The 16,542-nt window shown below is 33.8% G+C and overlaps 1 protein-coding gene across 2 annotated transcripts; it reads left to right on the top strand.

Annotated features, from left to right (window-relative positions):
* Window positions 1-2,926: 2,926 nt before the first annotated feature.
* LOC111004368 (ABC transporter F family member 4) lies at window positions 2,927-16,323 on the top strand. 2 transcript variants are annotated; one of them, XM_022275372.2, is made up of 13 exons: window positions 2,927-3,084; window positions 3,401-3,585; window positions 6,480-7,087; window positions 7,294-7,456; window positions 8,731-8,941; window positions 9,184-9,451; window positions 9,538-9,638; window positions 9,721-10,033; window positions 10,147-10,332; window positions 14,958-15,068; window positions 15,305-15,456; window positions 15,594-15,804; window positions 16,010-16,323. In XM_022275372.2, exons 2-13 carry the CDS (start codon window positions 3,408-3,410, stop codon window positions 16,205-16,207), a joined length of 2,700 nt encoding a protein of 899 aa, XP_022131064.2. In that variant the 5' UTR covers window positions 2,927-3,084; window positions 3,401-3,407; the 3' UTR covers window positions 16,208-16,323. The 2 variants fall into 2 exon arrangements, with proteins under 2 accessions (XP_022131064.2, XP_022131065.2); XM_022275373.2 differs by lacking the exon at window positions 10,147-10,332.
* The last annotated feature ends 219 nt before the right edge of the window (window positions 16,324-16,542 follow it).

Raw genomic sequence — 16,542 nt, 5'->3', positions numbered from 1 at the left:
TATTTTATCATTAATAGTCCGTGTATCCTGCTACGATACTTCCGGGACTGCGCCTTAATGTAACACACCTTTAGTATTCACTGAAGTATGACAATTCTTGGCATATGGTAAATCATTGGAGCTTGTGTTGTTAACTAGATTTTAATGACTGCCTAGTCTTAAAATTATAACCCACTTCAAATTTCCAAAACATAATTTCAATATTTAGTGTTTGTATACATTTTCTTGTTACTAAGAAAAGTAAAGGTAACACGATAATTACTTTGTTTATGTACTTGGTATGAGAATCATATCAATTAATTCGACACCTCAATCATCTACGGACGGAGGCACTATGCTTTAACTTAGCCAAAAAAAAAGAAAAAAACCTCAAGTTTATTACCCACTCCTTCGGTTATATAAGTTTAAACCGTTGTGTATACCGACATTCAATATACTTTATACTTTAAACTTTGTTTGCTCTTTTATCATAAGAAATCGTACCGTCAGAACTAATCGATAACGTTTATCTGTCTGATATAATTGTTTGTTATTATATATATCGCAGCCACTAGCTTTATTAACCGTTAAATGAACAGCCTAACCGTGTAACTAACGGCCTGAAAGATGTTCCGCCGTGGCGTTAGTTACAACATTTACTGAACTGGCTGGCTAAAGCTAAGGAAACTCGTGCATAGAGTGATTATTTGGAAGAAATAACAAAGATGTAACATATGACATACAAAATATTTCATTTAGATTAAGTTGAGTTGTTTTTGCTTGAGTCAAACTCACTTTATTAAGGTCGCTAGACTCTTCCATTGTATTTGTTGTTTTTCATGAAACTTGGAAAACACCAAAGTTGCGGTTTACCGACGCCATATTGACAGCTTGAAGAGTTTCGTTTCGAGATCTTGGAGGTGTACAGAATGCTTTACAGTTTGTCATAGTGAATGAGCCTATATTGCGGAAACATTAATTTATATCCGGATACTATGTTCTCCATGCTTACGCAATGAGCATCGCACTTATAAATAAATAAAATAAATATTTCACCTGCAAATATACGTACCTCACTGGCGCGATGCAATAAGAAGGATATAGGATTCAGCGACCGTTGCGTAACAAAAGATGAGTTACAGAAGCTCATAATAGAGGGGTATAAACCACGAAATGGATTCCAAACTTGAGCACCTTGAATATAAGATTCAATCATCTCTGATAATATATTTTTTGTTAGCTGTAGGATTACAAGAGGTGTTCAATAAATAGTGAAAATACATTTTAAGAAAAAATAAGAAATTAACACTATCAGGCATAGCCCAAATATTGAATTTATTAATATTAAAAATATATATCACGCGGTAATAAAATATTATTATTGCGGACTTGAGAGCAAAATTAAGGGTTCATGCTTATTCATATTTACGCATTGGTGTGCTGGGCTCAAACAAGGTAGGAGTGGCTTAACAATTAAAACTCTGTGTTATTTTATGCCTAGATAATACTTGCCATGATTAAATAAAAACGAAATCAGGTAAAATTTAGAGGTGATTTTGTGTTTTTTATTAATCGAGGAATTTACATTGTTTACATTTTGTTTTTAATTAGAGCAATTATTTATTATTGCAATTCAACCATTGCAATAATAAATAAAGATACATACATTTAGGACCCGCTCTTAATCATGGAACCACTATAACGAGTATTATACACATGTCACTCTATATTCAGCTCCAGTGATGTCTATCTATTACCGCAGTTAAAGGAACCCGTCAGAGACAAAGAAAATTTTAAAGGGGGAATTTTAGCTTTATAAAGATATATACAATGTGTTTAAACCAGAAAGGTGATTACGTAGAAGAATAAATTAACCTAGTCAATAATTCCCGCACTGATTTAAACCAATAGATGCAGTGATTTATTAGAAAGGTTTAGGTATAATTCGACGAGGTCTAGGTAATGCGTAATGTTTGCAGTAGCAATGCTTTTTTATTCTCAACCTTGTGGCTATGCGTTTTATTCCCATCTGAATCTGTATAGAAAGATCTAATAGATCCCCTATTAGTTCTTTCTATATGCATTCACATTGCTTATATAGACAATATCGCGTGGAAACTGGCATGTACCAAATGTTGTCGATAAAAACAATTACAAACAGATGCAGAAATATGGAGCCAAAGACTAATATAAGTTGGATAATGTGCTGGTATTAGTACTCCCTACCATAACCCATAAGACGTCAATCCCCGGCTCAGTACCTTGTACTACCCGCTAATGTAACAAAATCGTGAAGATACATGACAACAGTGAAAGTTGACGATAAGACACACAAGGTAATTAGTTCACTGTTTCATAATAGCAGTTTGTTAGGAATTACATTTTTTCAAATTTTAAGTAAAGTGTGACGTATTGTCAATGACGATGAAGATTAATGTCGCCATTATGAGCTTTTAAACACTATAGTGTAGTATCGTTAATTTATATTCTTGATCGGAGCTTTTGTCATTGACAAGAACAAGCGGAGCAGGAAACGCTAAAAATAAGCGTTTCGTCGACGATTTAATAAAAATGTTTATGAGAGCTTTCGTCATGGTCGCGTCTCTTAATAATTTTATATATATTAACATTTATTCCTAAAATTTATACACAAGTAAATATGTTTATACGCACTATTCTATTTAATATTTTAAATGCAAATATACTTAAATGCAGCTTTTAATATATTTAGTTTCCAAAAAATGTAACGTTTGTTCTTTGCTAGGCGCACAGCATCATTTGTCATTGACTTTCTATTTATAACCAACATTGTAAAATTACATACGTCGTCCTCCTATAATGAATTAATTTCATTAATGAATCCCAACATCCCAAATTATTTCGCTGTATAAAATCTCGTCCGCAGCATGTACACCGTCTTGTACCTATTTATAAGTTCCAGAGATTATTCAAACACGAAATTCCGTCTAGTTGGGAATCACGCGCGGCCGACGCTGCGTTTATTCTATCAGCTTGTTTAAAGGATTTTTTATTTTAAATTATGATGTCTCATTAGTGGTGTGCTGTGATTTTAGTGGGTTTCTGTGTACACTACACAAAACACACGTAAGACACGACATTCAAATAATTTTTATATAAAAATATTTATAATTAAAATTGTTTTATAACTATCATACGATCTTGTTTTGTTTTCAGTATTTTTATCGATTAATTCTATTTGAGTGAGAAGTGAAGAATTGTGTAACACCTTCAAGACCATTGCTTATATTTTTTTATATAATATAAGTCAAGTCATATACGTATGAATCTACTAAAATACTTTGTGATAGATTTTCAAAATTAGACGTGTATATGATATAAGAAAACAGCATTTCGTCTATGGCATAATTAATTATACACACAGACATTTTACACTTTACAGTAGCACTATGCCAATCGGCAACGTAAGTAAGGAGTCGGGGCCCAAACGAGAGACCTTTAGGCCACCCTGGGTCAAGGACAAGGATTCTCAGGCCCCACCATCATGGACGCAGAGGAAATTAAAACCAGTAGAAAGCACACCGCCTTTGGCCAGTCAGGAAGAGTTCGTTATTAAGCCAATTAAACGTAAGTATCGGCGATTGCATACTTACTTGGAATCGGATTTGTAAATCATTCGATAATTCTCTTTAAGATTCAATAGTAGCAAAAACTCTCGAGGCTTTTATCCTATTATTCCTAAATTTATATTTTTTTCAGTTTTGTACAGTCACAATAAACGATTTAGTCTTTTACTACCAATCCTTAATTTGTATTTTTTCAGTCTTTGTACAGTCAGAATACTAGTAGTAGAATAAAGAGGCAATATTTTTATGTTTGAATATTAAAAAATAATGATGAAACAGATAATTTATTTTCCAATTCCTTGGGTATTAAAAATACTCCACGTTTGATGTGTTTGTTTGATTATTGAAAACTAGTCCTACGTTTGTAAATGATGAATTTTTAGAGAAAGAAAACGACATCTTATTTATAAACACGAATGAGATGTAGTTTAACTTATTTGCTAGTAAGACTAACATTGAAAATCTAATTGTTGCAACAGTACGACTAAAAACATTTTATTTAGGTTTTTGGGGCTTAGATGTAAACATAAGGGTTATGCCGTTATTTATTATAATATAAATAGTGTTAAGTAAGCTTATGTCTAATAATGTAATTGTTTTTATATGTTAAGTAACTTGATACACATATATATATTAAACTGAAATTTTTATGAATATTTAGATATCCTATTTTTAAAATAATAGTATTTTACATATTAAACAGCGGATCGAAAGATCTCTATCTTGATGTTGTTAAGACATCAATTCAAAGTGGTTCAGTGTTATACCTGACGACACAACAAATTCTCCAATTAGGTATTTATGGCACCGAACTGAATGAACGTAACTAATCTACACTAATATTATAAAGAGCAAAACTTGTTTGATTGTAATGAATAGGCTCATAAACTAATGGACCGATTTTAAAAATTCTTTCACCATTCGAAAGCTACATTATCCACGAGTAATATAGGCTATATTTAATTTTGAACAATAATAGGGTTCCGTAAGATATTAGGGATTTTCGGACACAAGGTGTAAAAAAGCCAACCAAAAAATAAAAAAAAGGGTAGCATAGCAAAATGTTCCATGTTGGCATGTACTAAAAAGGTAGGCTAGGCATTAAGGAGAAACGAAGTTCGCGGAAGCAGCTAGTATATTCATAAAACAAAATGTAGAGGAATAATACGATTATTTAATATTTTTTTTAGATTAAAATACTTTAGTAAGTAAACAAATGTTCACATAATCGAAGTCAGGGGCAGTGGCTATTAATTTCATGTACCAGAATTCAAAATGTGCGACGCGTCTCCTCCCACGTTAGGTTGTGTGATGCAGGCTCTAAACATATCCTCGTGTTTTTAGATTAGCAGCTGTTTTAAATCATTAATTAAAATATGTGTTATAAATTTAGTCATATTTGTAAACTGAACTAATGGAATAAATAGTTTAAAGGCATTTCATAGTCATGCTTTTATAGGTTCTTAATTGTGAATAAGTGCGTGTTTATAAGTATTGTTAAAGTAAGCAGCAATGTCGCCCCATGGCCCACGGCTTGGAATATCACACGCCTCAGTTTGCGTCGTGATTTGTCATCAATCAAGGCTGATACGCGTCCTCTACGATATTTCAAAAGTGCATACTATATGTGTGTATAATCACCTACATACTGACGTCAACACTTGGCTGAAAGTTTGGCATGGACACCACTTCCAATACTTACTCATATAGTTCCCAAGTTTGTTAGTCTGGAGTTGGAAGTGTGACGTGTTGTGTGTTCAGGAAATTTGCTAAAGTGTTGTTGTGCAAGGGAAAGGTGAATTACATTAGTACGGTTACGTAAATTAGTTTACTAACGGCATTTTCTCGTGTTATCTTGTGATTATTAAAAGTTGTAAATACAGTAAAATATTTCAAGAGAAAGCCGCGAATAAAAAAACAAAATTAAAATCTCGCCCATGGTCCAAAAAAGCCGTGATATACATATATAGAAAAGAAGTTACGTCGTGACTTGCACAATTCTTAATTTTAATTCTATTCTAGATTTACACTGAAGATTTATCGATGTTGTGTTTTTCGTAATTCATAAGTACAGTAGATTTTACAAGGATATAGTAATGTATTTAGTACCTAAACGACTATTTCACAGATGTGTACTAATTAATTTAAAAAAAGGCGCTGTTTAAAGACCAAATTAAATGTATACAAAAGTTTTATAGTGTAACAAGAGCACTAAAGTAGTAAAATTTTGAAAAACAGTCAAGTGTTTTAAACTGTATCATGACACGTTACAATTATCGTTTCGCTGAGATATTCCAAGCCAACGCCAACGAATCGGGATATTTTTAGAGAGGACACGATTTTACAAAATAAACGTAGATGTTGGTGTTACAGTATGATTTATAAGAACGCTTTTAGACGTACATTTATGCATACCTAGTATATTTATTTCAGAAATGCTTTGCTAGTTTAAATTATGCAATTTACAGCGTATTTTCTTAAGCATAGTCACCATTGTTAAATGTATATATATACATTATTGATAGATAAGTTGAGACTCGACAAAAACTTGGGTAATTGAATTTTAATTTGGTAAATAAAGCTACTAGAACAGCGAAGGTCGGGCATCTTGGCACTAGCTATGTTTATTTACGTCCATATTTAATGATATCAAATGCATACGAGACGAATTAATAACACGTGTCACCAATTATTTACCTCTTAATTATTATTTCTTGCGCTTATTAAAGTAAAAGATATTTCAAAGTGTTTTGGAAGCCGTAAACCATAAGTGCAGGAAATCTGTTTTTTTTATATCACTAACAAGCTAACAAACGAAAGCCACTGTTACATATAAAAAACCTAGTAACTCTTTAGTTCCTAGTGAAACTTAGAATTTTATTTTTTAAATTTCAGCTCTTTTGAAGAAACAAACTACGCTTAGAGAAGCCATCAACGGTGCATCTCCAGAGGACCGACCAGTAGAGGAAAAACTTGTAAAACCTTCAACAGCTAAACTAGCTGATAAAGCTTCTAGGCCATCAGATGCCAAACCTAGGTTTACAAAATCTACTATTAAGACCATTGATAACAAGCCAGCGGAAGAAAAACCTATAAACAAAGTTACAACAAAAAGTAATATCACAGAGAAAGCGAAACTTGACGATAAGAAGACAACAGACGACAAAAATATTACTTCCAATACATCACAAAAATCAGGTGCCGCAGATAAAAGTAAAAGTGAGGAAAAATCCAAGGCTTTAGAACGGCCAATTTTAAAGAGTCTTAAAACGATAGACGATAAGCCAAAAGAAAAATCTGTTAGTATAATTGATCGAAAATCTGTTGAAAAAAATGATAAATCAAAAATAACTCCGGCGAATGACGTAACTGTAAACGGTAAAGGAATACCTAATACTCTAATTAAAGAAAACAAACTAGAAAAAAGTACGGAAAACAAGAAAGAAGACAAAACAAGTATGGCAACAAAACCGCCAACGCCGTTAGAGAAAAATCCTTCAAAGGTAATTGGATAAATACACGTAAAAATATTGTTTAATAAAAAAAAACAGCTGTCCCAGGCTCCTGATATAGAGATATATGTATTCAAGGCCTGTGACATTATAGCTACATTGATTACGTTGTGATAAGTTCATTAATAAGAATGCCTTTAGGTCTGATTTATATATAAATATATCTCGATATATATCAAAATTTTTTTCCTTTTTAGCTACCTCCACGCAAACCTTTACAAAAAGCGCCCTCTAAAGATGACGTAATGCTTAAGAAATGGAGAGATCCTCTTCATGAACGGGTCAAGGAGAATATTGATAAAACATTAGCAAATGACATTCCGAAGGGACACACTCTCACTAAAAATGAGAGTTTACGAAGTAAGTAGATTAATAAAATATGCGGTTTAGAAGTTAAGGCTTTTTTGTCTCAAGTATACATGACGTATACGTATACGCGATATATCACGTTTTAGTTAATACTGTCGATATTTTCACTGAAAACAAAAGCGAACAAACATAAACTGAATTCACAAACGATAAATTTCTATTCATAGAAACATCTCGATGCGTATCAATCAAATGCCATAGAAAGTCGATCTTGGCAGTTAACACAATGACGATCCTAAAATATCATCTACAATTACGCCCTTTAATCATACAAAATAATCCCAAACCTGTTCTTTAAAGAACACATTTTTTTCTATATCATTAACCTTTATTATTATCTTTATTTGGTTGTAAATTTTATGAACTAGCCAAACAAGATCTTGGTGCAACAGTTGCACCATTAAAATTCTCTCTATTAGTATCCCTTTTGATGTCCTGTATGATATACAGTTTGTGGTCTTAATGTGATCCAAAATAGTCACAGTTAGTTCCGTGTGCGACGCGTGTGCAGAACAGGTGCAAATACTAGACATCTGTTAGGTTCGGCGAAAAGTTTTAAATCAACAGTTTAGAACAGCTTATAATTTGTAAATTAACAGTTAATAATAGCTTTTGATATTTTTGTTGAGTGACAGTAAAAATGACACTGCTGGATGACGTTATTCCCTACTATGAAGGTATGAATAATTTCCAATGCACAATGTATGTATTATAAAGATAAATAATATATAGCACCGGGTCTGGCCTCCTTTAAGATTTGATTATGTACATTTTATAAGACATTGGTAGATTTACTTGAATCAATAACATTATGTATAGAATAGACCATATTATGCATATACAGGACTGCTGAATATAGGATAACCGTTTTTGGTGGCCAATCATATTATATCCATAGTTTAAGGAATTTTCCAAAAAAAAAATATTATGAACATGTATTATGACGACATCGATATCCGTTGTTCCACAACTGAGCGCTTTTTAAGGCAATTTATCCGCGCACCTATGACCACTATGTTGAACCAAGTGCCCTCAGAACGATTACCGAACTAATTGTTAAACGAATTATTAATTTATTTAATTTGGTGAACATTAAGGTATGAGTAAGTCATCAAAATCGATTACGGCTCTATATGCAAACAAAGCCACCTTTTCTTTTAATTGGGAGTACAGCAATGTACACATATAAAAAAGATTTTAAAACACAGACAATGATATAAAGAATGTCTGTAATTATTTGGATCGTAACATCGCTTCATTTACAGGTTTACTAAAGCCTACACCACCACCGCCGCCACCACCTGCGCCACCAAAGTTACCACCGCCACCTGAGTTCAAAAAGCCTAAGCTTGATTCTGAAAAACTGAAGAAAATTGAACAATTGCGGAGCAGACCGAGAAGACGACCCGATTGGAGTGACATGATGAAGGAAGTGGAAGAAGGAAAGAAGTTGAAACACGTTGTCTGCAATGACAGGTAATTTTTGTAGCATGCGTTATATTATGCCATTGTGAAGGAAGGATGTCGTGCTATTCGTCCAGTCTTATACATTCGATAAATTTATAGGTCCGGTATATGTTATGAGTCAATGATTTTTTTAAGAAAATGTAAATGAGTCTGATGTTTGATATGTATGACTTGATGATAATTGGTGACGAAATGATGGAAGTACTTTGTTTCACGTAAGCACCTACTTGATGTCTCGATATAAATTCCAGGTCCAGTCCCATTATAACGACATCGGTTGTTGTGAAAAACAAAGGACAGTTTATATTTGAATCTGAGAAACCGAATTCACACAATGAGTTGCTTAAAGAAATCTCAAAGGGAGTAAGGTTAAAGAAAGTCAAATGTAACGATAGGAGTAAACCAATTTTAGAAGGATTACGGAAATTCAGAAGGCAAATGACGATAGAAGAACAAGTGCAAAAATCAATGTCGCAGGCTAATTTAGCAGCAAGTCCATCAGGAGTAGCACTGGCAGAGGTATTTATTTAAGGTCCAAAAAAAAACAATTTCTCTAAATAAATTTATATGTGATATGATCAAAGGGGAAATCTTTACTATTATAGGTTCCTGCTGCAGAAGAAGAAGAAATAGATGAAATGGATGACATTGATAAAGTTAGAGACGATCTTCAATCAACAAAACAACTTTTAGCTATAGAATTGAGGTAAGTCTGCTCCACGGCAAAAATACTAACGAAAATAAAGTGTTGTGTTTCATAATTATATTTGCATGGTTTAAACTTTCAGGAACAAGGAGGTGCAAGAAAGAGAAAACAGGCGATTGTTAACCAGAATACAAAATTTAGAAGCTGAACTAGCTAGAGAGAGAGCATTTATTAAACAAGAACAACACAAAACTGTTATCTCGGTGACAGATGCTTATGATGAACGTTTAGTTAACAGTTTGAAAATGGAGGTGGACAAAGCCAAAGAAACAGCTGATAGTCTTCAAAAACAGTATTTACAAGCAGCAGAAGATCGAGATGACGCTCTGACTGAATTAGAAGATGTTAAACGTAAAAATATGGAATTGGAAAAGAAATTAGAACAAGCGTTATCTGTAAGTGTTATAATAGGGCTGTACCAGTATACGCGTTGCTGTTTCATTACTCTTAAAGTATAATATAAATATTTCTACATAACGTATGATTTGGTTTATATAATATTTCACAGCAACAGTTTGAGGAACTTTTAAAATTGGGAACTTGTCTTACTGCTGAACAAAAAAGCTGGTTAGAATTTTTCAAGCAATGCAAAGAATTGAATATAAGTGTAACATCCCCAGAAGCTGAAGAGATCAGAAAAAACACAATTGACGCTTATAATAATGCTTTTACTAACAATAACAAATATGATGAGGTAACAACATTATTCAATTTTTAACAATAGTGTTAGCTTTTATAAGTCAAATTTGAAGTAATACAGAATACGTAAAATCAGTGAAGTGAATAATAGTGAATCTAATCAAGCTATGAAGTGCCATGGCTGTAATAACGTATTAAATGTCGATCATTTTTTAAAGTGTAATAATTGCAAACGCAAGTTTTGTTATGAATGCCTTGATGTTGCTGCCGGGTCGACTAAGCAGCTCAGTGCTGAGCAATTGGCATCACTTAATTGTCCTCTGTGTCAGAATGTAACTCGGCGTAAAAACAATGACGATAATACTCCTGTCCGGCGGGGTCGCAATAACCAATCACCAAGCGCCTCCTCATATATAACGACGTGTAAAGAGCCGGAGTGTGATTTTGCTACGAAAACTTCTGCAGGCGCTGACTTTTCTAAGCAGCCGGTTACGTTGGACAGTATTAGCAAACTTATAGACTTGAAACTGTCCCCTGACTCATCGTTTATGCTAAATCTACGGTCCGCGCTTAGAAAGGACTTGAAGGACATGGTGACCGACGAGGTTAGCCGAGCTGTTGAGTTGGTAAAGGCTGACTTCACGACGACAACGGATTTTATCATCTTAGAACAAAATGATTTGAAGTCAAATATTGCAGACAAAGACAATCGAATCAGGGTACTCGAGACTGAACTTACGAAATCTCAAAACACGTTATCAAAACTCCAGAGTCGTTTATTTACAGTTGAAAAGATTTCACGTGACTTAAACCTCGAGATTCACGAGGTACCCGAAAGCAAGACTGAGAATCTGATGGAGTTATTCAAAAAACTCTGTGAGTGTTTAAATGTTGTGGTATCTGAGAGTGATGTTAAAGCATGTCGTCGTGTAGCTAAGATGGACTCAAACTCCAAAAGGCCGCGAAACATACTAGTTACCCTCTCAACGCAGCGTCAGCGTGATACACTCTTGTCTGCGTTGACTCGCTTCAATAAGTCCCACCCTGACACCAAACTATCTACTACCGATATTGGTATTGGCGGCTCGTCGTCGAGCAGGATATACTTGTCTGAACATTTGTCTCCTGAAGCTAAAGAGTTACACCGTGCGGCACGTAAATTTTCTACTGACAAGAACTACAGGTTTGTTTGGGTGCGATATGGCCAAATTTATGTTCGTAAGGATGAATCAAGCCCGGCCATTCTAATTAAAAGTCATGATTCCTTCACTAAATTGTCTTAATTGTTATTACTACTACTAATTTGTTTGTTTATCATTGCTTAGTAAGTTACTTGATCAATTTTTGTTTTTATATACTGAATCACACGTTATTTCCACAATGATTAATATATTTTATCAAAATGTAAACAGAATTCGTAGCAAGTTAACTCAATTTTCTTTAAATCTGTTAAATTCTAACTTCGATATTATATGCTTGACGGAAACGAACTTAAATATGAGTGTTTTCGATGGCGAAGTTGTTGACGCCCGTTACAATCTCTTCAGACGAGATCGTGCGGATTCCTCCTGTGCTAAAACCGAGGGAGGTGGAGTTTTACTCGCCGTCCATAAAAAATACCAGGTCATCCGTCAAGCATCGTGGGATAGTGATATGGAGGATGTCTGGGTTACTCTTATTCCTGAAGCACGTGACACTTCTCGCATAAATTTATGTGTTTGCTATTTGCCTCCTGATATTAGAATTAACAAGCTTGAACTCTTTTATAGCCATTGCCAAAATTTACTTCTTAATCGTTTCCCTTTGGATAATTTCTTATTAATTGGTGATTTTAACACACCTGATTACTCTGATTCGATTAATCCCTCTCTGTCAATTTCCCCTAACCCGAGTAAGAAGCTCCTTCTACTAAATGAATTAATGTCACTGTGTAATCTAAAACAGCATAACTTTATCACAAATGCAAACGCTCGCTTGTTGGATTTGGTGCTTTCTAATATAGATTGTATAAGTGTCAATGAAACACTTGCATTAAGTTTGTTAGATAAAAATCATCCCGCAATTTTGATTACTCTTTCTCCGATTCAGATTTCTAAAGGGCTTCAACGCGCTAACATTAAACGGCTTAATTTTGCTAAATGTAATTTTGAAAACATTAAATCTGAACTCCAGTCTGTGAACTGGTCCGAAATCTTATCGTCCCCTTGTATTGATGAGTGCACCGAAGCTTTTTATGAGCTTTTATTTGAAATAATATCAAGAAATACACCAAGTTGTTGTAGCAAATTCTCATCTTATCCAGTCTGGTACAGCAAATCCTTAATTAAATGTAATAAAGAAAAAAACTTATATCATAAACGGTTTAAGAGGTTTGGGAATCCCCGCGATTACGACGTTTTCTCTTTGCTGAGGGAGAGATGCAAATTTCTTACCAAGATTTGTTACGACAAGTATATCGCATCCATCGAGGACTCGTTGGCCAAGGACATAAAATCATTTTGGAGATTTGTGAATAATCGTAAAGGCCATATTTCAGTGCCTCACACCATGACACTTGAAAATACTTCTGAGACAGACGGTCAGGGGATATGTGACCTTTTTTCGCGATACTTTGGTTCAGTTTTTGACGATAAAACTAATAAAACTATATACACTGACCAATCTGGTGCTGTAAATAACACGTATTTTAATATATTATCTGGCTTTTCTATTACGGTAACAGATATCAAACGTAAAATAGATAGTTTGGATATTAACAAAGGGGCGGGTCCTGACCTTCTGCCTCCTATTTTCATAAAAAGTTGCGGAAAGGAGTTGTCCATTCCATTATGTGTTCTCTTTAATAAATCGTTAACTAGTGGTGTGTTTCCTAAGCGCTGGAAAACTGCCCACATAATACCTATTTATAAAAGTGGTGATAAGTCCAATTGTAAAAACTATAGACCGATAAGTATTTTATCTTGCGCTGCTAAATTATTTGAGTCAGTGATGTATACTCATCTGTTCAGTCATTTTAAGCCTGTTCTTTCAGACAAGCAACATGGTTTTGTTAGAAACAGGTCTACGGTCACTAACCTTCTGGAATACAAAAACTATCTCTGTCAAGTGTTTGCCACAGGTGGCCAAGTTGACTCTGTTTACACTGACTTCTCTAAGGCTTTTGACAAAGTAAATCACCATCTGCTCTGTCATAAGTTAGCGTCACATGGTATCCACGGCAGTTTATATAGATGGATCTGCTCATACCTAGACTCTAGAACTCAGTTGGTTGCGTTAAAGGGCTTCATCTCTGCACCTATCGCAGTTACATCGGGAGTACCTCAGGGATCCCACTTAGGGCCATTATTCTTCGTAGTTTTTATTAATGACCTTATTCAACAACTGTCCTGCAATTGTCTCTTATATGCAGATGACTTAAAAATATTTACTTCTATTACTAATTTAGATGACTGCTTAACATTACAGCGTGATATCAATACCGTATCACTATGGTGCAAGACGAACTACATGTATTTAAATATAGACAAGTGTTTTGTCATATCGTTTACTAATAAACGAAACAAAATCGTATGGAACTACGTCATAGATGGTCAATTAGTTAACAGATCAGATGTTGCAAAAGACCTAGGTATCCTGTTCGATGACAAGCTTTCATTCCGTGCCCACTATAGTCACATCACGTCTAAAGCAAACCATCTACTGGGTTTTATTCTTAGATCCACAAAAGGTTTTAAAAATCCTCGTAGCACCTTGTACTTATACTTCAGCCTCGTAAGAAGTATATTAGAATACGGTAGTCCAATATGGTCGCCGAATTATAAGGTGCACATTGACGATATTGAACGAATTCAGAGGAAATTTCTCAGAATTTTATGTTATCGTATAAAACCTGGCCGGTCTAACTTAAATTATTGCGATAGACTCCTGAAATTTAAAGTTCAACCATTAGAATCCAGACGCATAGTCTTCGACTTAGTTTACCTTTACAAAATCACCCACTCCATTATAGACTCTCCCGAACTACTAGCTCACATTAGCCTTAACATTAGATTTAGTGCCCGTAGAGCTAACGAAGTCAATTTATTTTCCCTTCAAACTTATAAGAATAACATCTCTTTTTACAACCCTTTGACCAGGATGGCTCGTCAATATAACGAGATGGCAAAGAGCAACCACTTACTTGTGGACATATTCTGTCGCAACATCAATAAATTCATTAGTGTCGTTAAAGACATCCTCCATCGTAGGTTAAGTGCTGACCCTTGTGGTCCTGGTTAACGTTACGTTAAATTGGTGTCGAGGAACTTATTATTATTATTATTATTGTTTTTTTTTTACTATGTTACCTTTGTTAGTTATGAGCCTTTTATTGATGTAACATTAATTTTGCAGTGTGCACATGGTTTTACATTAGAATCCTGTTCATAACTATTAGTTTTAAGTTTATTTTTGTAAAGATTATAATGTGTTTTGTGCACCAAATAAATAAAAATAAAATAAAATAACAAAAATTAAACATGAGACTGTTCATCATAGCAAAAGTTAAAGTTTTACAGAATTAGTGTTCCTAGTTTAGTGGTTATTGTCATCAAAATATTCCATTAGAATAGCAAATATTTTGATGTTTGTGTATTTCCTGTTAAGGAATATTAATTTTAATTAAATGTTCATTGTTTGTAGGGAGTAGTGCCGACAAATGTTGGGTCGAGAAGATCAAGCCATGCTGTCAAACAATTGTCTGTTACTAAAGATGATAGTTTCGAAGAAGAAGAAGAATCTGAAGAGGAAGAAGTATGTATCGAGAACATATTATATTTTTGTTTAATGTTATATAAAGACGTAATAATCAAATTATTATTCTTCTTTCATTCCTTCCTCCATCGAGCTTAAATTATTTATCTTTCCAAGAACGCAAAAGTTTCATGAAAATAGTTTAGGATATAATGAACCTTAGCATTGAATTTAAGTGACGTTAGTCTTTGTATTTCCATGATTTTATATAGATAATATTTATACTTCTATTACAGGAAGAATCTGAGGAGAAAAAACAAAAAAGATTAGAGAAAGACGTTCGAAATATGAGAAATAAAATCAGACACTTGAAAGAGAAACAAGACAATATGAAACGGGAGCGAATGGCCTATAAGATGTCCTTGAAAAACCAGCAAGCTGCTTTAAAGTAAATTAATATTTTTTTACAAATTTATTTTAATAGTTTGTTGTTATATGAGTTAAAACCAGTAGAGGAGGTGATTTATGAAAATTAAATGTGTAGGTGTGAAATAATAGGTGTATTTATTTGAATTTCATTTTCAGGGACGAGAAAAGAAAATACAAGGAACTCAAACGTGAAGTAGATAAAATGGCGGCGATGATGAAAGAGGTAGGCTCAGAGGAAGATGAAGAAGAAGAAGATGAGGAAGAAGAGTCTGAAGATGAAAAAAAGAGTGGATCTGAGGAAGAAGAAACTGAAACAGAGACAGAACAAGACACTGAAAGTGAAACTGAGAGTGAAAGTGAACCCGAGGTATGTAAACAGTAAAAGTCATGTTATGATGCTGGTAAGCTTAAAAAAAGGGTGTGTGTACTATGTGCGTACATCGCGCCAAAAGAAGTATAACTTCAAAAAAATATCTTGCTTTTTATATTAGGTAAATGTTGCTGTTACTGTTGCAGGGCTGTCATTAGTTAGCTTATTATGCCACCTAGTTTATTGGTATTTCTTTTTTTAGGATGCGCCATTACCAAAGAAGAAAGAAAATCTTAATCAACGACTAAAAAGACATGAAACTAGAATTCTGGCTTTGAAAAAGGGCAACACTTTACTGATGGCAAATGTAGATAGGTTGAAAGACGATGTTCTAAGGCAAAAGGAAATGTCCCTAAGCTTAAAAAAGGAGTTAGATTCACTTATAGAAGATCTCGAGTAGTCACTAAAAATGCTTTGACAAAATAATGTTTCTATCTATTCTCTACTACAGAAATGTATGGTTCTCGAAAACTGTGCTTTTATTTTTTGCACAATTAAAGTTAAAGATAAATTGTATTTACTTTCACATTTTATAAATATTGTCTAAGTACCTACTACCATTTAGAAACATATGAATAAGTTACGCTTTTATTAAAAAAAATGTGATGCTTTACTTAACCTTATCAGTTACCACCCTAATGTAAAAATAATGAAACATGTGCTTAACTATTATTAAATGCTTGTTTGGCTCTTCAGTCTAAAATGTTAAATGATACACTATGTTCATTTTCAAGT

This window comes from Pieris rapae, chromosome 14 (genome assembly GCF_905147795.1).
Source record: "Pieris rapae chromosome 14, ilPieRapa1.1, whole genome shotgun sequence".
NCBI classification, from domain to species: domain Eukaryota; kingdom Metazoa; phylum Arthropoda; class Insecta; order Lepidoptera; family Pieridae; genus Pieris; species Pieris rapae.
This window is presented reverse-complemented; position numbering and strand designations above follow the sequence as displayed.

Excerpts from the sequence above, each read along its gene's own strand:
- LOC111004368 (XM_022275372.2), top strand. The coding sequence starts at position 3,408 with ATGCCAATCGGCAACGTAAGTAAGGAGTCGGGGCCCAAACGAGAGACC. Across the intron at positions 8,942-9,183 it reads CACGTTGTCTGCAATGACAG|GTCCAGTCCCATTATAACGA; the intron begins GTAATTTTTGTA and ends TATAAATTCCAG. Across the intron at positions 9,452-9,537 it reads CAGGAGTAGCACTGGCAGAG|GTTCCTGCTGCAGAAGAAGA; the intron begins GTATTTATTTAA and ends TTACTATTATAG.